This window comes from Vespula pensylvanica, chromosome 14, assembly GCF_014466175.1.
Source record: "Vespula pensylvanica isolate Volc-1 chromosome 14, ASM1446617v1, whole genome shotgun sequence".
NCBI lineage: Eukaryota > Metazoa > Arthropoda > Insecta > Hymenoptera > Vespidae > Vespula > Vespula pensylvanica.
Window position 1 is genome coordinate 4,299,958 of NC_057698.1, and position 15,355 is coordinate 4,315,312.

Below are 15,355 nucleotides of genomic sequence, written 5' to 3' on the forward strand. Positions count from 1 at the left end.
TGCCATTGGACACTCGCCGCCAATTACTAGGGAGAGAGCTATGACGAGCCAATGACGACACCACAGCAAATCACTTCTCGTTGATTGGGCAACACTCCTATTTAACTGGCTGCACACGCCATCTCGACGGTTGTTGCTTATATCATTTCGCCGTACTAATTACTAAGTTTATTGCTCAAGTTATTGTTTATTTATTACTCCGATATACGATTTATTCGACTCAGTTTTTGTTACGATTATTATTCGAGTCGTAGTTATTATTATTGTTTTGAACCGATAATCATTCTTGCGCAGTTATATTTATTGTTGTTTTAATTAAATTGAGCATTATTAACAGTCCTCATCATTGAAACGAGATCAGAGGTAAACCACAATATTCTCATTTGTCGAAAGTAAAGGTAAGTGTCATTTGATACTCCGTTTGGCATATCGTTTGTGCCAGTCCTGTGCCATAGAACTGCACAGAGCAGATGAAGGCTATAAAGGTACATTATCTCAAGATTGCAGGAACTCCTCCAAGGGAATTTATTTTCCCCAGAACCGTGCTCGTGAGACGTAAAAGTAGATTTAATTTAAAAGATTTTTTATAGGGATGTTGGATAAATCTAGCTATAATATAGTCTATGGATGTACGTTTTAAACTTTGAGTATATTTAACAGAAAAAAAGTATTTGTATGTTTCTTTAAATACACATTACATTTACAATTTGTGATGTATTTACTTTCTGATTTGATAGAGAAACATTAGTTCGTACAATATTTATTAAATATAAATTACAATGCTACGAAAACGTATACGTACATATGAAAGAAGAAATATTCAAAATCCGTTAATAAAAATTAGTGACTTTACTAAAGTGAATTTAATATTAAAAACTGACGATATTCCCAGAGAACAACATGGAATTAATAACCTTAATGAAAATAAAATAAGTGAAGATTCATTAGATTACGATCCTTTTGAAACAACATTTGATAGAATTGCTAAAGACGCAGTGTAAGTTCTTAGGTTAATTTATATTTTTTAAAATAATTAGCATGTTTTATTTCTTGATATAGAGTACCACCAATACCACCTGATTGTATTAACAATAACTCATGGAGTGGTAGTAGTTCTGGTATAAATAGCGAGGAGGAAAATAAAAATGAATCTTTATTTCATATTTCCTTTGGTAATTGTAGTATTGATGTCAGCCCAAATATGAAGTATAAAAAGTCTATAAAAATGTTATCATATAAAAAAAATATTAAACCAAAAAATAAAAAGACACGTATAACAGGAACTTTATACAATTCACAGCATATAAAAGAAGTAAAAACTGTTAAGAAAAAAAGTCAGATTAAGGTACTTTGAAACAATTATATGATTATTATAGTAATTGATAATGATAATATGATTTAAAATTAAAAAAAAGTCAGATTAAGGTACTTTGAAACAATTATATGATTATTATAGTAATTGATAATGATAATATGATTAAAAATAAATGCATAATATTAAAAATTATATCATTTTTAAGAAGTATATAAGAATATTTATTTTCAATTATACTTTCATTTCTTTTTAGGCTTGCAAAAGTAAAAGAATAAAGAAAGTTCAGAAAACAAGAAATAAAAATCAAAGTAAGTTAACAAATGCAAGGAGTTTATATTCTGTGTTAAAAAATTCTAATGATATTGTTAAGTCAGATATTGTTGATACTAGTATTAATAAAATGACTAATAATAAGAGTATTAATAACAGTACTAGCCCTTACAAGAATATCCATAAAAAAAAAATTGATTTATTACCTTGCAATAAATCTGAATTATGTAGCCCTTTAAAGGAGACTACTAATGTCCCAAAAATTAATGATAAAAAGGGAACATGTCAATTGAAGTTTATTAAAAAAACACAAAAGATTAATAATGAAAATAATGAACACTTCTCATCATCAGTATCACATAACATTTCTGATTCAATTGGCAACAAGTTTAAAATTAAACCTTGTTCTGTAGTACTGTACAAAAACAATATGGAAAAACGTAAGTTTATGGTTAATAAATCCAAATGTATGGTAAAAGAATGTCGTTTAGTTTTACATAAGATATCAAATAATTTTATAAATAGCAAATACAAATCACCCATGAATAACTTGATCTGTAAAAGTTCAAATGGAATAAGAAAGGATTTAAATTCTGAAAAAAATCCAGTGAGTAGCACACCTATCGCTACATCTAAAAGGAGATCAGCATATTCTCCTTGCTATTCACCAATTGATATTACAAAATCTCATATTGTAAGCGATATTCCTGCATCGCTTGATAAGTTACAGTCAAACAATTTGCATACATTAAATAAGACAAGCATAAATGTTTCCACCAATGTTGAATCAGATATGAAGGATAAGGTTTTATATATAAAAGATAGAAAAATATGTGTATTAACATCAGTAGATAGTAATTTGTTAAGTGGCGAAGGAATTAAACTTGATACAGAAGAATATGAAATGTTACATTTAAACACTTCTAAAAAAAATTCAAATTTTATCAATAATAGGAAAACAGATGCTACAATATTTATAGATGATAACATTGATATAGCATTGAGACAAAAATGTAGCAAAACACATCAGAAAGATAATCCATTGCTAGATAATGTAAACTTTTCTATAGAGACAAATAGATCTTGTTCCTTGTTTGATGATCATGAAAGTAAATTATATGCTATGGAAAATGATAACAGTATGAGTGCAATAAAAGAAAAATTATTTACAAATACGAATGTGCATGAAAGTAATGCTAATACTGAACTAGACTTGAAACCTATTACTTCAGATATGTATAATACTGAACAAATTATAAAATCAGAAATATTAAAGGTAGCAAAAAAGATAATTTTTTGATAATAAATATTTTGATAATAAATATCATACAGTTTATTTGTTTTTATATAAATGCTTTCTAATTTTAGAAAGAAGAATCGAGTGCAACAATTACAAAAGAAAAATCTAATGAGGAACATATTGAGAATAAAGATACCACTGAAGAAAAAAGTTATGACAAATTGATGGATGAAAATCAATGTCAACTCAATATGAATGAAACAATTAATTTTTTCACTCAGTTGAAAAATTCAGTAAAGGTTACTGAAAGGGAACAAGATAGAAAAAATAACTTTTACTTAAGTAACATTTATGAAAATGAAAATAATATTATTCAATATTCAACATGTGAAATGTCACAATATGATGACAAAGTAAACGAATATATTTTGAGTCAAAATCCTACGAAGAATTTGACTGATACTTCTGTAAATATTATTACAACACATAGTGATGAACCTAATTCATTAATCAATAATCAAGTAGCTTCTTTATCAGGAAAGTTTATATTTTTAAAGCCAGGCAAATCTTGGACACGTTCTTTATCCATTTTACATAATTTTCAGAATGGATTAAATTTAAATAAAACGTCTATTGAAAAAGGTAAAAGATGGAGACATAGTGTTAAGGATATATTAGACATGCAGAAAAAAGGTAACTTTAGCTAAAAAAAAATATATATATATAATTATTGAAGAAAATATCAATAATTGGAACACTACAGTAATAAACACAAAGAAAGATCTTATAGTGTGTCTGTTACAGATGAATGTGATACAAATCAGTTTATCAATTCGAAAAGATTTGTTAGAAGAACTTCTATTCGTGTTGTGCGCGATAGTAGAATTATTAAAAATGCTAGTGATGCTTCATTTCTTGAAGTATATGGGATTAAAACTACTGTCAAAAATGAACATATATTACCAGAAACTATTTGTAACACTGAATATAGTACTCAGCATAATGATATGAAAAATAATTGTCCAGAAATTTGTTCGTCAGAAACTGCAAAAGATGTTATTTTACAAAAATGTTCCCAAAAAGATTATTTATCATTCAAAAATTTGTTTTCAAGAAAGTGAGTAAATTAAAAATTATGTATAACATATTAATATTTTCAAAAAATTCAAATATTTTACATTTTTATAATAGGTATTTGAAATTTTGTCGAAAAATAGGAGAAGGTGTATATGGAGAAGTATTTCTTTATGAAAAGAACAGACAAAAATCTGTTCTAAAGATTATACCTATAGAAGGTGTCCAATTAATTAATGGTGAACCACAAAAGAAATTTAATGAAATACTTTCAGAAATTGTTATTGCAAAGTATGTGTTACTTCATTGTAAGTTTACACACATATTTTAATCTTAATTTCATAATTTCATAATTTTCAGAGAGTTACATAATTTAAGATTTAACGAAAATCACAATACAAGTGGATTTGTTGAAGTGAAAAGTATTAAATGCATTAAAGGAAAGTATCCTAAAGAAATGATACATTTGTGGAAGAAGTATGACGAAGAAAAAACATCTGATAATGATTGTCCATCAATTTTTGATGAAAAGCAACTTTATATTTCTCTTGAACTTGGTCATGGTGGTCAAGATCTTGAATCTTTTGAATTTCACACAGCTGTAGAAGCACATACATTATTTATACAGGTATTATCAGTAATTTTAAACAAGTAAGAGGAGACAAATTATAATAATACTTTATATAAAATATATGTAATAACTAATAATACCTTAATATTAATTATCAAAATTTTTTCATAGACTGCATTAGCATTAGCAATCGCTGAAAGATCACTTAAATTTGAACATAGAGACTTGCATTGGGGAAATATCTTGATTTCTGATACAGATGAAAAATATATATACTATAAGCTTGATAATAAAAATATTTCAGTTTTAAGTAATGGTATAAAAGTATGTTTTTTTTTTTTTGTTTATGATATCAATCATATCTATAATAATTTTTATAATTATTTGTATTAACTACATTACTAAATTTTATATTTACTTTCTTAAAGGTCTGTATCATAGATTTTACTCTTTCAAGAATGTCATATCAAGGATGTTGCATATTCAATGATTTAGCGTTAGATCCTACTTTATTTACTGCTCAAGGTGAATATCAATTCGAGATTTATCGTCTTATGAAAGATAAATTACAGTAAGTATATATTACATAAATTCAAAGTTAATGTAATAACAGTAATAATAACGATGATAATAATAACAATAATGTTATTATTTCTAGAAATAATTGGCAAGAATTTGAGCCATACACAAATATTTTATGGTTGCATTATGTCTTGGATAAAATGTTAACAATGGTTAGATATAAAAAGAAAAATCTAAAAAAACATAAAAATGCTATAATTCAGCTTTGCGATCTAAAACATATAATATTATCTTATCAAAGTGCATATGACTTTGTAAATAATTGTGAACAAATCTCAAATTTATTAATAAAATGATAAAAAATATGTAAGAATAATTAAAACAGTATTAGCCACATATGAACTATACCAATCATGCTTATTGCAAAAAAGCAAAGCTTTTATAGGAAAAGTACATAAAAATGTGTTAATGCATACTTTTGAAAGAAAGTGAATAATAAATCTCTTGTTTTATAATCTTTTTTTTATTTTACTTGTTTCATTGAATTTATATATGTTAGAAAAAGTTTCTGCTTTTTTATTGTTCTTTGTGGAAAGTTCAATCATATCATACAAATGTTCTTTAGAACAGTCCATTGGATATTGAGCACAGTACCATTTATCTTCTACTCTATAAGGCTTGACATCAAGATTTGTCTGATATAAAACTTTTGATAATAATATTCTCTTTATAGTCTACAAATTCAATAAATATAAAATAAATAAATAACAATAATAAAAGGAGAAAGATTAAATTACATACCTTAGCAGTTATATGACTAAGAAAGTTTCCAAATATTCGTAAGCTTTTTATGAGTGAAATCTTTTTTAAAGAATTTAAAATATTTACCATACCTTCATCAGTTATTTTATTAAATGAAATATCTAAAAATTTGAGCTTGGAAAATGGTATAGTATGACTTAATATCCTTAAAGAAAGAAATAATTTAATATATAATACAATTTCGTATAATAATAAATATTAATAATAAATAATAGAATTGACATATAAATATAGTCTTGTAAACTTTTGCAAATCATTCTATTACCTTGCACCATGATCAGTTATAATATTTTTGCTCAAAATAAGGCCACGTAAAGCAGAAGTTTTTATAAGCCAATTAGCAAGATGATGCATTCCATGATCTCCTATATTATTACATGCAAGATCAAGAAAATGTAATGTGTGATTATATTGTGCATTTACCATCATACATTCAATGTCATGGCAATTAAAACCACATTTTTGTAAATGCAATGCAAACAAACAAGTATTATTCTGTAAACAAATTTAAACATAGTAAATTGTGGAAAATCTTTAAATAAATTAATATTGTAAAATATAAAGTTACTCTTAACATATGTCCAATTAGAGTTGCAAATTGTTCTGCATTAAAAAAATACATACATCCTGGATTTGGACGACTAATGTCCAAAATTTTTAAAGTTTCATTATACATAGGTTGATCTAATCTCATAACTGTTGTGAAATATATTAAACTTGAAATAGTTTGATCAACTTCTGCTATATCCAAATATTCTAAGTATGGATTTTTCAATAATAGTAACGCTATTTTTTTTGAAGACTGTAACAATTATGATTATCTTAAATTTAAGAATTATTTAATAAACTTATAAAGAAAGAAGAATAACAATAACAATTACTTCAATGCCAAACTTATTCCCACTTAATTGAAGGCTCTTGATACGTAAATTTTGTCCTATTTCACACATATAATCAATACCTGCTTCCATTATATTATTATTTTGAACATTTAACTTGTATATATTTTTATATACCTAAAATAATATTCTTATAATATTGCAAATTAATATACTTTGATTTTAATCTATCTTACAAGTAAGTAAGTAATTAAGTTTTTGAAGCCAATACATGTGATTTGGTTGTAGGCTAAGTTAAGGGATACAATGTCTTGATTTTGTTTGAGAAATATCAATAAAAATTTTATATCCGAATCTTCTAATCGCTTGCTAACATTAGAAATATATACAATTTATAAATAATCAAACATTATCTCTTTAAAAAATATTAACAAATATTTATTTTAAAATACAATCACCCCTTTGCAATAATTAAATCCCTTCCTTTTAACACCAAATTTCTTGTGTTATTCGCATATTTTTCGCAAAAACACGTAAAATATTGTTCATTGTTCATTAAGTTTTGCTTTGTTTTAGACTGAAAAATTATAAAGATCGTTGATATATAACATCTGTCATACTTAAGAAATTATTTCATTGTATATTAATTGTAAATTACATATGTAAGAAATTACTAGAACAATATTACCATGTTGTTAATTTAGACAATCAGTAATCCTTGTTTAATTATATCATGTTAATTGTAATTGTTTCAGAAAAACAATGCAATATTTTTAATTAAATCCAAACTTTAAAGTTACTAGTACTTTTTTATTTCTATCATACATATTTTGATATTTTTTTAGTTGCTAAATTCATTAGTATACACGTAATTTTTAGTGCTTTTCCAATCAATGGAATTAGAGAAAACATTGAAGAATATATAAAAATGTTATAACAGAGTTTTCATATAATATATAACATATATGAAATTATTGCAGTAAAAATAATTTTATAAAGTACAGATTTAAATTATGCGGGTTATTTACTATATCTTTCATCTTATACTAACTTAACAAAATATTTCATCTTGTATATTAAAATGTTTATTTGAAATTTTAATACAAAAATTATAACAATATTACTTTTACCAATTAAAAACATGATATCGTTTAGTAAATTAAAAGCATGGCTAAAAAATTACTAAAATATTGGTAACATGTGTTATTACGTAAAATTTATACTACATATAATATCTATTTATTGGATCTGACATAAATGCTTTTGAACATTTGTAAAGTTTTAAATATAAATCTTGAAAGTTTAAATGTTGTTATAAATACTTCCACATGTTTAATTAATTTTCATTCATCTTTTGATTATCGGTATTCATAACAACACAACATTCGAGATATTTCGAGATATTTGAACGGGCAAAGTTAAAAGCCTTAATATAAAAAATAATACAGGTAAATACGAAATTATGAGTTACAATTTATAAATTTTAATATATATATAAAGTGATATATGTAATATATTTATTTAAAATATTATTTTACGGTAATTTCTTAAAATACGAGTATAATATCGTTTAGGGTTAGAATTGCGTAAGTATTTTACGAATATTAAAATTACTACAAAAATGAATAAATTGTATTTGTATTAATTTCGGTTCAATTATTTTATATTGTTATAATCATATATTCTAGATATAAATTATTTTATTTCTTGATGTGAATATTACTTTCATTTTTTACTGATTATAGCAACATATATATATATGTTAATGGTATTAATATAATTGAAATAATGGGCAATACATTGACTTCTGCATCTGTGTCAGCTGCTGATGTAATTATGCCAATACAGCATAGTAGTAATCAACAACTGTCTAAGTCCATAATATACGAATCAGACAAATTTCAAAATGTACCTCCACCGGAATGTCCTATGCATATAAAAACAAATCAACAATCATCTAAAACATCTATATCAGAATGTCCAATAGATCATATGAGCGAGAATGAAATAAATCCTCTTAATATGGTACATATAATACATAGTATATAACAAAATTTAATATAAATTATAATAAAAAAAAAAGATTTTATTTTTTGAAGATTTTTTTATATTATTATTAAAAGAAATAAATATTACAGATGCCACCTGCCAATCAACAACCAGCACCTGATCAACCTTTTCCTTTACCAACTGACAGACAAATCTCATCAATACCAAAAGCAACAGGAGATGGTGAATTTTGGGTTTACCCATCACAACAAATGTTTTGGAATGCTATGTTAAGAAAAGGATGGCGTTGGAAAAATGAGGATATAATGCCAAAAGATATGGATGATATAATAAAAATTCATAATACTAATAATGAACAAGCATGGCAGGAAGTTCTTAAATGGGAAGCACTTCATGCACGTGAATGCAATTGTCCTAAATTACGTAGTTTTGGTGGAAAAGCTACACAGTATTCACCACGTGCACGAATTCGGCATTGGTTAGGGTATGATTGCAATTTATATGAATTCATAGAAATAATACAAATTATAATGTTATTAATATAGATTTACTTTGATATCTACTTTAGATATGAATTACCATTTGATCGTCATGATTGGATAATAGATAGATGTGGTAAAGATGTACGGTATATTATTGACTATTATGATGGGGGAGAAGTGGATGAAAGATATAAATTTGCTCTTCTTGACGTAAGACCAGCTATGGACTCTTGGGAAAATATTTGGGATCGCATGAAAGTTGCTTGGTGGAGATGGAGATATAGTAATGAGGTGCAAGAGCAAACATCCACAATCCAAATACATTAAAATACAGTATTTATAGAAATTAGATAGATATTTTAAATGAATTACATTATAGAAATAAGTGTAAAGAAGATTGTAATGCATTTTTCCATTTCAATAATTGTTAAACAAAAAAGCAGCTATATCATGGAAAGTTACTTTTATTTTATTCATTGTATAAAAATTACTAAAGAAGAGTTACACTTTCAGATTACACATAAAGCATAATGCACAATGAATATGTATTGTGTTAACATTATAATATAAAATGAAAATAATAATATTTTTTTATTTTATCTTTATTTATTGATACCATAAAAAATTAATGAATATAGTAATTTTTTAAAAATATATATAATCCTTTTATTTATGTTTAAAAATTTATTATCTGTCACAATTTACACATTAACTTGCTAGCAAGTAATATTTATAAGATGCATCTGTACTCATGTACTATGTTAAAAAAAATTTAGAAGATATAGGAAAACAATTATCAAAATATTAAATGTAAAGTAATATTATAACTTAAGAACATATATACAAAACTAAATATTCAGTCCTTTAAATTTACAATAATATGTATAAACAACTTAATTTAAATTATATTAAAAAAATGTTGCAATACAACACTGCAAATGATATGGAATTACTTGTTTTTTAATTATATATTACATTTTTAATTAATATTAATAATAATACAAAATTAATTTTTTATAATATAAACATTTATCTGCAAAAAATAGCTAATCTGAAATATTTAATTAAACGAATAATTAATTTATTATAGTTTCTGAATAATATAACTATTAAGGAATATTCATTAATTAATGACAATTTTGTTTAATAAATAGTTATATCATTTTATAAAGGGATTATATTTTACTACATTTAAAATAAAGTAAAAGAATATATTTGTAGGATGTAAATTTTGATAATATTGCGCTTTTGTAAAATTTATCTCATTACTATTAAAATATATTTTGATAACAATCACTTATACAAATTATCTTACATACTGATTTAAGTTAGATATAACGTTTCACATAACAATGAATTTTAGAAAGAATTTATTTCTGATATATTATAACTATATTTAAATAAATTATAATAAAAATAATTATTACAGATTAACATAATATACATTAGCAGAAAAATATATAGAAATAGATATTCTGAAACATTATTATAACAGAAAAACTATGTATGAATTATCAACAATTTTATCATTACATAATTAAAATAAAAAATAGAGTTTTTATAGATTAACATTGTTGAAACGGTACTTTCGTTTAATAAGAAAACAAAATAATATTTGTTTTTAATTTATATACTATAAAACTGCGAGTAATTCTATTTAAATCGATAATAAGTTTTCACTTAAATAAGGAATCTTTCAGATAATATAGAAAAAAGTGATTTCATAATATTTTCTTAAATATGGAACTTTTAATAAAAATGTTAAAGTTTCGTGAAAACAATTCACATATTTTATATGTCTGTTTAATTATGACTGATCTACAAAGCACAATTGAACCTGTGGCAATTCTTTTTAATGATATTTGTAATGTTCTATTAAAAGACTATTTTGCATACTTTAAATAGAATTATGTGGTAAATAACCTAAACAATTGCTGAAACCACAAAAGCAGGGTGTGTCACTTAAATGATGGTCGGAATTCACTCCACTGGCATAATTAAAAGTAATTTCTTCTCCATTTTCTATATCTTTAGATGCAAATAAGCATAATCGTGGTGTAACACTTTCAACTCTGACAGGTACAAGATTAGCATTTGGCTGGCAGCTATGATTACTATATCTTCCAATATTGCCAAAATACTTTGGATCTACACAAGTTACAATTATTTGTTCTCCTATATGTTCAGAAACTACAAGAACATAATTCATACTATTGTCATTTTTATTAGCTTCAACCCTGCGTCGTGCTTCATCTATGCTTATTATTTCACCAGCATATTCACAAATAAATTGCCCTTTCTTTATCAATGTCGTTGTTATGAGACCTAAACCCTTTTTAGCAACTTTTATTACTTGAAGACTATTTAATGGACCACGCTGTACCAATCTGTTACCACAATTCTGACTGCATGTACAATAAGGATTACATTCTAAAATTGGTACTGATAATTTTTCTTCGACAATACAATCATTTATATAATTAGCAGAACCACGAGTGCAAGTACACTTTGAGCATTCAAGTGTACATGAACAACCTGATGTAAATACAGATTCAAAATCATCCACATTTATACCTGGACCAGGTATGTTATTAGTTACATACATGACACCAGGTATATCATGAGTATATTCATCTATACAAAGATCAAAGTTCATGCTTACCATATGTTTATATCAATATAAAATCCAAAGAAAGATGATAAATTCTTCAAAAGAAAAAAGAAAGAAAGAGAAGCAGCATAAAATAAAGAGAAAATTATCTTTGAATAAAAATCTTTTTCTTTTCACGGTATAGAAGTATAGGAATGAAATATTATTTTAATTTTCTGCACTAACCTTTAAAAGTCCCTGTACCGATGACTTGATAGAAGCTAGTGGTATAATTTTATATCCTACATAAATTATAGCACTTATTAAAGATGCTTTAAATGTAAATTTTAGTATTTTACTTGATAATGATAATGGTGGTATACTGAAAAATAAAAAATGTTAAATATATCAGTTTTATATTAAATAAAAAAATAAACTTAAGTTTTTAAATTATTATATGATCATTATATACCTCATGATAGGTGGTATATCAGAAGGTTGAACTTTACCCCAATTTTCAACAATGCCTGGTATATGGCCCAAGCCAACAACGCCAACAACTCTTGTTGGCTCCAAACCCTTGGAAGTATATTCAGGTAAACAAGCCAATTGAAGAGAATATGTTAAATAGATATCTCGTTCTTTAATAAATACTTCTCCTAATACAGGAAATTCTCCACTCATTTTAGCAACCATTTCATCCAAGTAAGCTTTTTGTTTACATAATTCTACATCCTTTTTACTAATTGGATCTTTTATCTTTATTAAATGCCATACTAATTTTATTGTTTGCCACCAAGATAAAAATCGTACTGTACGTTGAATAGTTATATTGATTGGACGATCTCCCATATAAAACATACAATATGGAACTTTTTTGGCCTAAAATCAATATTTGTCTTTTGTATCTGTCTTTATATTTATCTAAGGTTCTTAAAGATTTTATCTATATTAATATATAAGTGTCTGACAACATACCTCTTCGAAAGCTCTGCGAAATTCACCCCCAGGTGCCATTCCAAGTTCTTTAGTGATATGAGCAACCATTTTTAATAGGAGAATATTTAATAATCCATTATATAAACCGTACTCCTTAAAAGTACCATGAATACTCTCTAAAAATATATATAATTAATTGATCGTGTATAAAGTTATGAAAAGTTTCAATATGTAATGGCATAGAGAAAACTTACGAATATTCAAATGTTTTGCATAATGGTACATTACTTGTTCATCGAGCTGTAATATACCAATCCTAGCTCTACACAGTTCAACAACAACTATATGAGGCTGTACAGCTTGTATTATCTGGAATTATAAATAAAGTTATATATGCACAAATCTATAAAATAAAAACAAATAAAATATGTTTATTTTCCATACCTTTGATACATCATTTTGACTTTCAATACTAAAATGTGCTGTTCCTACTAAATATAGTTTTCCACCATTTGGTGTTCTAAGTAGTGTAACAGTTTCTGGTAATTGATTATCGATATCAGCATTATATTCTTGTACAGATGAATTAACAGATCCTGTTTGATTATCGCTATTCTCAATAGCTGGATCTATGTTGAACATATTATATTCTGAATACAGAAAATATAAAAAATGATACATACAATGACATATTTTTTAATTTCTCCAAAGACAAAAAATCACTATATACTAACAAAACTACCTTTATATTTTTTAATTTTTCGTTTATTTCTACAATATGATGGCATCTTGAATTCACTAACTTATTACTATATTAATGATTACAGTTTCATCCATCAACTCAAATAGTAATGCTTTGTATATGATTAATTAATTGAATTAAAGAAGTCTTACATTACTCCTTTGAAACCTTAAAGTACTACTTATCTTAAATCTTCCACTGTTTATAGAATTTGCCAACATAACCATTAAATATATTTTACTAAATCCAATGCATACAAATAAGGTAATCAAATTTTAAGCGCGAAGATGTTTTATTATTGTTATTTTTTACAACTTATATATGTAATGTTACAATATAGTTTAAATTAAAATAATCATACTAACCATTAACAACTATATTACTATCTGAACATTCAATATTTTTTCTATTATTGTTCTCAATAGAATTAATATTCAATGGTTCAGTTGTTTTTGTTAAAGTAGGAAATTTCATCACAGATTCTTGGGTTGTTATACCATCTTTTTCTGATTCAATTAGAAGCAACTCCTTGGTAATATTCTTAACGCTAGACAAGGGCTGAACTCCAATATCTTCTCTTTTATTTATTACACCCACATGTTTATCTTCTACAGATGATACTAAATCTTTTTGTTCATCTTTTACCAAAGTTTCAACAAACTTACCAATTTCTGATGTCATCTTGTACTTGATAATTGAAGTATATAATAACTAAAAAATAATTTTGATTATTGAATCTTATTATTGACAAAATTTAATTAAAATATATTTTCTTATATATATATATATATATATACATACATACATACATACATACATACATACATACATATTAATAACCAAAAAATTATATATATATGTCATGCAACTAGTAATCATATATTACATAAAGTGATCAAAATATATATATATATAATTTATTAAATCATCTATTAATGCATAAATATTTTACATCGTGTAAAATATTTAGTGAGTCTTAAATTTGTGATATGACAATATTTTGTTATGCGAATGTTAACACTTTTCCTTCGTTAAATAATTTAAAAACACGAAGCAAATTAAAATATTTAAATAATAATAAAGAATTTCCTTAAATAGTGTTTAAATTAAAAAATTATTAGATATCACATAAAATGTATATGCAAATATTGAAACACTGCTATAATATATATTAACCTTAAAATTTTACTGACATCTGTTTAATTATTTTTCATAAACGAAAAAACGTATTCTTTATTTAAAAATTATAAAATGTATGATTAAATATATTCATATAAATATATATATTTAATAATTCTAAATAGTAAATTAATTATTCTATATTGTCTTAGACAAGTTTCATAAAAGCTAATACCTGTTCGATGTACACTACAAATGTAAGATCACATATAACCTTAACCATTCAATAAATAGAGAAAACCAATGCTCGATGCTTCTAATATGTCCGTGATATTTGTAAAAATATATGTTACTTTATGAATTAAAATAATTTAAATGAATGATTTTTAAACAACAAATTATACTCAGTTAAAGGGAAAAATAAAGTTTTCCTTTAAAATTAATATAATGCAATTAATTATATTTTACACAAATAGGCGTAAATATGAAATTAGCTACAGGGATTCGATTCTTCAACAAGATTTAATTTGTATATAAGTTTTAAACATATATTTATTATTTAATTTTTGTGATCCACACATTCACACAATTCTTAAAGTTCTTTATATCTCACACATAATAAGTTGTCATTTCAAGCAACATTCAGTAAAAATAATCTTATTTAAGCAGTAATGAATGATTCTTGTTTTGTGCAACTTTGAAGGTATCAAAATATTTTCTATATGTCATAAGAGAAAAACGGTTCCATTGTTTTTCTTGTTTTCAATTTATTCCATAATTTTTTCTTTCTTTTCAAAGCCCACTTTAACAACGTAGCAAA

The 15,355-nt window shown here is 24.8% G+C and overlaps 5 protein-coding genes across 18 annotated transcripts; 2 read left to right on the forward strand and 3 right to left on the reverse strand.

Annotated features, from left to right (window-relative positions):
* The first annotated feature begins 244 nt into the window (after positions 1-244).
* LOC122634080 (serine/threonine-protein kinase Haspin homolog ALK2) lies at positions 245-5,507 on the forward strand. Of its 3 annotated transcripts, none has more exons than XM_043822660.1 (10): positions 245-997; positions 1,060-1,345; positions 1,569-2,861; positions 2,954-3,518; positions 3,630-3,942; positions 4,017-4,190; positions 4,260-4,527; positions 4,642-4,794; positions 4,899-5,041; positions 5,129-5,507. In XM_043822660.1, the coding sequence occupies exons 1-10, from the start codon at positions 780-782 to the stop codon at positions 5,346-5,348; spliced, it is 3,633 nt and encodes a 1,210-aa protein (XP_043678595.1). In that variant the 5' UTR covers positions 245-779; the 3' UTR covers positions 5,349-5,507. The 3 variants fall into 3 exon arrangements, with proteins under 3 accessions (XP_043678595.1, XP_043678596.1, XP_043678597.1); XM_043822661.1 differs by having other exon boundaries at positions 253-398; XM_043822662.1 differs by having other exon boundaries at positions 300-363.
* Positions 5,502-7,512, reverse strand: LOC122634082 (leucine-rich repeat-containing protein 34-like). 2 transcript variants are annotated; one of them, XM_043822666.1, is made up of 7 exons: positions 7,342-7,512; positions 7,112-7,230; positions 6,696-6,830; positions 6,383-6,616; positions 6,080-6,309; positions 5,794-5,959; positions 5,502-5,726 (listed from the first exon to the last, which is right to left on the reverse strand). In XM_043822666.1, exons 3-7 carry the CDS (start codon positions 6,783-6,785, stop codon positions 5,502-5,504), a joined length of 945 nt encoding a protein of 314 aa, XP_043678601.1. In that variant the 5' UTR covers positions 6,786-6,830; positions 7,112-7,230; positions 7,342-7,512. The 2 variants fall into 2 exon arrangements, with proteins under 2 accessions (XP_043678601.1, XP_043678599.1); XM_043822664.1 differs by having other exon boundaries at positions 6,890-7,230.
* Positions 7,513-7,849: 337 nt separating this feature from the next.
* On the forward strand, positions 7,850-9,729 carry LOC122634161 (holocytochrome c-type synthase). 2 transcript variants are annotated; one of them, XM_043822812.1, is made up of 4 exons: positions 7,850-8,101; positions 8,399-8,678; positions 8,792-9,147; positions 9,232-9,729. In XM_043822812.1, exons 2-4 carry the CDS (start codon positions 8,442-8,444, stop codon positions 9,470-9,472), a joined length of 834 nt encoding a protein of 277 aa, XP_043678747.1. In that variant the 5' UTR covers positions 7,850-8,101; positions 8,399-8,441; the 3' UTR covers positions 9,473-9,729. The 2 variants fall into 2 exon arrangements, with proteins under 2 accessions (XP_043678747.1, XP_043678748.1); XM_043822813.1 differs by lacking the exon at positions 7,850-8,101 and adding an exon at positions 8,213-8,239.
* Positions 9,730-10,514: 785 nt separating this feature from the next.
* Positions 10,515-11,801, reverse strand: LOC122634119 (histone-lysine N-methyltransferase SETMAR). Its single transcript, XM_043822727.1, has one exon. The coding sequence runs from the start codon at positions 11,799-11,801 to the stop codon at positions 11,043-11,045; it is 759 nt and encodes a 252-aa protein (XP_043678662.1). The 3' UTR covers positions 10,515-11,042.
* Positions 11,717-14,932, reverse strand: LOC122634117 (traB domain-containing protein). 10 transcript variants are annotated; one of them, XM_043822717.1, is made up of 8 exons: positions 14,771-14,932; positions 13,782-14,127; positions 13,119-13,303; positions 12,929-13,043; positions 12,714-12,850; positions 12,208-12,617; positions 11,982-12,117; positions 11,717-11,851 (listed from the first exon to the last, which is right to left on the reverse strand). In XM_043822717.1, the coding sequence occupies exons 1-8, from the start codon at positions 14,816-14,818 to the stop codon at positions 11,804-11,806; spliced, it is 1,425 nt and encodes a 474-aa protein (XP_043678652.1). In that variant the 5' UTR covers positions 14,819-14,932; the 3' UTR covers positions 11,717-11,803. The 10 variants fall into 10 exon arrangements, with proteins under 10 accessions (XP_043678652.1, XP_043678651.1, XP_043678656.1 ...); XM_043822716.1 differs by having other exon boundaries at positions 13,119-13,324; positions 14,771-14,927; XM_043822721.1 differs by having other exon boundaries at positions 14,082-14,127; positions 14,771-14,922.
* Between the last annotated feature and the right edge of the window lie 423 nt (positions 14,933-15,355).